This window comes from Trachymyrmex cornetzi, unplaced genomic scaffold (assembly GCF_001594075.2).
Source record: "Trachymyrmex cornetzi isolate Tcor2-1 unplaced genomic scaffold, Tcor1.1 scaffold55, whole genome shotgun sequence".
NCBI classification, from domain to species: Eukaryota; Metazoa; Arthropoda; class Insecta; order Hymenoptera; family Formicidae; genus Trachymyrmex; species Trachymyrmex cornetzi.
This window is the reverse complement of record NW_017299861.1, coordinates 100,646-106,764: the sequence shown is the minus strand read 5'-3', so window position 1 is coordinate 106,764 and position 6,119 is coordinate 100,646. Positions and strand designations below refer to the sequence as shown.

General features: G+C 32.8%; 1 protein-coding gene across 1 annotated transcript; it reads left to right on the top strand.

Moving 5' to 3' along the window:
• Positions 1–304: 304 nt before the first annotated feature.
• On the top strand, positions 305–881 carry LOC108765820 (chymotrypsin inhibitor-like). The gene is made up of 3 exons (XM_018514666.1): positions 305–383; positions 544–650; positions 794–881. Exons 1-3 carry the CDS (start codon positions 335–337, stop codon positions 872–874), a joined length of 237 nt encoding a protein of 78 aa, XP_018370168.1. The 5' UTR covers positions 305–334; the 3' UTR covers positions 875–881.
• Positions 882–6,119: the final 5,238 nt, after the last annotated feature.

Genomic DNA, 6,119 nt, shown 5'->3' with positions numbered 1-6,119 from the left:
ATATATAATAGATACTATAAGATTTTTGTCATTATTTTTTAAATTTAAATTATATTATAACAATAAAAATTAATTTTGTATACTATGATTACAATTACGTATGTTGAAATTCTGAGTAATGTTATTAATGGTAATGTAACGTAGTTTTTATGTGTATGTATGCGTAACATCGTGAACATCTGTGCTGACGCAATAGGGTTAGAGAGAGATAATACGTATTATTTTTTAAAATAAACTGCTGACAAGATCTGCTAATAAACAGGTAGGTATAAAAGCGCAGCATGTTTCGTATTCCGATATCAGTCGATGAAATAAAGTGCAAGAATTATTAACCATGTCTCGCGCTAGTTTCGTATTGCTTATAATGATTGGAGTGCTTTGCAGTAAGTTTTCACGTGAATTCATTAAGTTTCCTCAGTCTACGACTAATTTGATCTTTCATAAACAATTATTGTATATTTAAATTCCCTTTTTTAATTGCATAATAACTTTAACATTATAATTTAACTTGACTATAATTTTTGTAACACTGTACAAGCACAGGCACGACTATTGCACAAAGGCAGTGCCAGAGAAATAAAGAGTGGAACACTTGTGGCTCGGCATGTCCACTATCTTGTAACCCGCTGCCTAATCAAGCCTGCACATTAGTATGTATTATTTAATTTGCTAAATACGCTAATTCCATTGAAAGTTTTATATCTTTTCAAGCGATTAACTGTAGAACATTAGCCTAATCATATATGTATATTACAATCAATTTCGATATTTTACGATATTATTCTTTTTTCAGCAATGCGTGATAGGATGCCAATGTAAAAGCGGATATTTGTTAAATTCTTTAGGAGAATGTGTGCTCCCTTCAGAATGTTAGAAATTAATTGTATATGTATATTTATTAAAGAGTTGACAACTTTTGTTTAACGTCAACAAGATTTTTATTAAACATTTTAATTAAAAATTATACTTGTCGATGCCAACAAGTATTAACATGTATTAAATGTAATACAGCATAATTATATTGTTGCTTATATAATTACTAATTAATGACAAATAATAAATTAAGATTTTATTATTAATATCAAGAATATAGAAGGGCAAATTAAGTCAAGTTCGAATATAATATATGTGTAACACGTTAAAAACTTTTTTTACATTCCAATAATATTAATATAAAAATATAAATATAATTTTAAAAACTTAATGTTACATTGTGTTACATTACATGTTTCGGCATCATAATTGTGCCATCATCAGATGCTTAGAATTCGCAGAATAGAAACGCATTAAAAAAGTCAATATTAAACGTTAAAAAGGATGTATTGAACTAATCTTATAACTATATATTATATGTGATCCGCCTCTTATGTAAATCAGATGCAACACCATAAATGGAGAGTGAAAACAAATTGCTCGCAATCGGTTGGATGACCGGTTGATAGAAAATTTTTCACAATTATCTATAAGTTATAATCTTTTAGGTACAGATCTACAAGCAATTTCATAACTATGTTAAAGAACTCACCGTCATGATCCTACATCCTTCCAACATTTGATGTAGATAAGATGCGTGTCAAATTGCTTATATCAGTCATTATAATTATGAGGTCAATAAATATATGTGAAATTGTTAAAACTGTTAGTCACCAAGTTAGAGATTAAAATTATATAAATATATAAAATTACTAATCCAAAGTCAACGATTACAAATGTATAAATGTATAAAAATATTAATCAGGCAGTTAAAATTAAGATGTGTAAATTTATGTGATGTAACTGCTGTGACAGTCCGATACTGACTGATATGTTACAACGTCTAAAACATTATCTTAGCGTTGCAAAGTCATAATTTGTTTATTATCGGTATGTACGCTTTGTGAAGTTCTTCTGTATCCGTCTGTAAGTTGAGGCTGTTTTTCTGTTTCTTAATATTTAACATTTCTGATATTAGACATTTGTTATAGCACGGTTCCTCATCTAGAATTGTGATGTTATCCCAATCAAATTCATTCCCTGCTGCAACCTGTGTTCTGTTATCACGGAGCGGGTAGATGTATTCCACCGGATGTGGTTGCGATGTTCAGCAATTCTCGTTTTTAATTGTCTACCCGTTTGTCCCATATATGTAGCATCGCAGTGTAAGCAATTGACCTTGTAGACTACATTGGTCTTTGTAGAATGGGATCGCGGATCTTTTTGAACTTTAATAAATTTTTGTAATTTGTTAATACTATAAAATCCGACTTTTGTTTCTTTACTATTAAGTTGTTTAAATTTCTCGGTGATAGAAGGTATAAATAGTACTGTGAACCACGAAATACTATCAGGTTCTATCTCATTGTTTGAGTGGTCCCGCGTTTCCGTGTTTTGTTTCATGATGCTTCTGTGGATTCTCTTGTTGATGGTGTTAAAAATGAAATCGAGCGGATAGTAATTTTCGAGTAGAGTGTTGATCACACATTTTAAGTTCTCCGTGTGGTTTTTTGCGTCGGATAGTAATAATGCTTTATCGACTAAGCCTATGATGGTACCTCTCTTCTGTGAGATCGGGTGGTTAGACAAAAAATTCAGGTATCTTCCCGAATAACTTGGTTTGTGATACCAGTCGAAAGTCAAGGACATCCCTTCTTTCTTCGTGGATATGTCCAAAAAGTTAAGAGACTCTCCTCCGTTTTCCAAAGTGAATTGGAGTCTCGGATGGAAAGAGTTGAAACGCTCCAATATTGTTGCTGTGTCAGATGACGGGATTGCCGTGCATATGTCGTCAATGTATCGATAAAAAAACGGTAATTAGTTGTTAAGCGTATGTAACGTGGTATTTTCTAAATTGTGCAGCACTAAGTCCGCAATGATGGAAGACAAGGGAAAACCCATGGGTGTGCCAAAGGACTGTTTGTAAATGACATTGTCGAATGTAAAATATGTAGAATTTAAGACGAACTGAACTGCTGACAAAAAATCTGTTTTCGAAAATTTACATTTTTTTAATATATGATTCCATTTTTCGTTCACACAATCCAAAGCAACATCTATAAGGACGTTTGTGAAGAGTCCAATGGATCACGTCCAATGAGACCTAATTGTAATCCTCTTGAATATTTACTTCTTTGAGTTTATTAATTAGTTGAAAACTATTTTTGATATGACTGTCCGCCTTTGGAACAGATTCCAGCAAGATATTATGTAAATATGAAGCTAAGGCATATAACGGGCTCCCTATCGAAGAAATTATGATTCTAAATGGACATCCTGGTTTATGTGTCTTTGGCACAGCATAAGCTCTCGGAAGCAACCCATCACTGCAATGTAATTGTTTGTATTTCGCGTTGTTAATGTAATCATGCTTTTTCCATCTTGTCAGCATATCACGAAGAGAAGAAGTAAGTTTTTTAATGGGATTTAACGTTTAATATTGACTTTTTTAATGCGTTTCTATTCTGCGAATTCTAAGCATCTGATGATGGCACAATTATGATGCCGAAACATGTAATGTAACACAATGTAACATTAAGTTTTTTAAATTATATTTATATTTTTATATCAATTTATTGGAATGTAAAAAAAGTTTTTAACGTGTTACACATATATTATATTCGAACTTGACTCTAATTTGCCCTTCTATATTCTTGACATTATTGTTATTTAAAAGAGTCCTTTAATGTAATTGTTTAAATCACTCTGATTTTATTATTATAAATATTTATTCTTATATATTAATAGAGATATATATTAATTATATATCTCTATTAATATTGGATATCTATTTTTGTAAATTTAAAATAATTAAAAATAAAACATCACAAGATAATGATCTTGCTAAATATAAATAGGAAATAATTATGTATATCCTATGAATTATTTTTACAACAAAAAAAAAACAATAAATTATCCGTTTTTTGGATAAATAATATTATGTAACTATAAATAATATTATGTAAATATGTTGTTAAGTAAGTGCAAACAATAAATAAACTCTGTAGATCCAAATAAAATAATTTTTATTAATAACAACCAATATAAATAAACAATAAAAATATGATTCAAAATGAAATAGAACGTTATAAAGACAACTTTTATATGTAGGTATATAGTTTATTTAAAATATAAATATTAACATATTTGTAAAAATGAGTGCAATACATCCTTAAACTCACAGCTCGCAATACTTTTGAACAGATATTTTTAACCGAACAATGGTTTCGAAAACTAAAAATATGTAAAAAAGAAACTTGTAGCTCAATCGATGAAAACACCAACTCGGCTGACAATAACAACACGTTTCGAGCTTGAAGTTGAGGTTCTCTTTTCCCTTCCTTGCTTTCTCATTGTAACGTTTATTACTACTCGCGCGCCGATATTCTCCAATTCCCTTTATCGGATTCATGAAATTTTGAAGCAGCGTGCGCGATATGCATCAAGCGGGTACTGCAAACCAGACAACCAGGCAGACAGGCACCGTTGCCTCAATATGCGTGGCGATTCGTACTGGACGCACGCTGCGTACTGTATGTAGGTGTATACAGCGGGGCCAGCGAGAGAGCTGAGAGCGGGGCCTAGCCTCCTGGTGATGTGATACGGTGTGTCTGCGCGAGCAGAGAGAAACCCGTTTACCTTTAAACTGCTGCTCTCGCAGTAGTGGTGATGGCAGCGACGACGACAACGGTGGCGGGATGGCAGTGATGCATGGTTCTCTCTTTCTCTATTCCCTCGAGAGATACGGAGCCAGGAAGCGATAAAAGCAAAAAAATGAAGCAAAGCCAAAGGAAAGCTGGCATAAGTTTATATGCGTGTATGCTCCGGATTAGCGTTTAGATTTTAGTTAGATTTTAGTGGTGACTGATGGCCACTGATTTTTTAAAAATGGCATTGGTGGTCATTGATGACCAATATGTTACAAAATCTTTAAAACTTGTAAAAAAATAAATGCTACATAGTATAAAATTCTGAATGACAAATAGATAACAATAAGTTTATTTTTTATGTTTGCACTAGATTTTACTAGAACTTTTTTCTCACTTTAGCCAAATATCAAATATATACCTATTTTACTTTAAGATCCAAAAGTGCACACTAATTCAGCTATAAAAAACAAACCTTATGTAAAAACAAATTAAAAAGTATGCTATTCAACGCAATACCTATGAGGATATTTTATTTAACCACATTACACAATATTTCATCATTATATGCTTATGATGATAAAAATTCTACCATGGCGTATGCGATAAAACGTAAAAAAACTCACTGGACAGACAATGTGTTAACGTTTGCGACTTGAATTTTATCTTAAGGGCTTAGATAACGTATTTTATGCAGCAGCCTGGATTCGATAACACGAGGCGCATCATATCACATATGCGATGAGCCAGACCAACCAAAGATTTAACGATTCTTCGTTTTATAGAATACGACACGCTCTTTGTGTAAAATATTTCACAAAATGGCACTAAAGAGCATTTTGCAAAGGAAAAACCACTCAATTTCGCTTCAAAAATATACATTTAAAATGTACAGCAACGAGAGGGTTTGACAGAGAAAGAAACCGTTGACGAATGCGAGACGAATGCGTGGTAAATTTGTAGGAATTAAGCATTTTGTTTGAATGTAATTTCAAGTAACTATGCTAATATCTTATTCAACTTATAATTGTTTCTATCTTTCATATTTCAGTGATACGTTAATCTAGATCTCGAGAATAATAAAACGTTAAATTTTCTTCAACAAAGACAAAAATCTAAATTACTTCAATCGGTGTCGTATAACTCTCTACCATATATTCTTTGTTGTTCATATGTTGTTCTCATATTTCATTGTATGCCACGGTCCAGTATACACGCGCGCGCACTAATTCGAACTATTTAGACATGGATTCAAGTGTAGCGGCCGTGTATAACATTCTATCGGCTTGAAATCCATCGACTCCTACGAAATAGCAGCGACGCGTTCTCGAGCAGCTGCGTTTTCGATTTTCCCCGGCACACAGCTGGCGTCTCCTTGCTTCGACTCGACTTGCGATCTCAGACTTTCATCGTCCACTCGAGTCCTCGAACCCTCCAGACGAGAACAAAGGTCATTGGTCCCCGAGTCGGAAAACGAGGCCTGGTTGCCGGGGCCTTCTT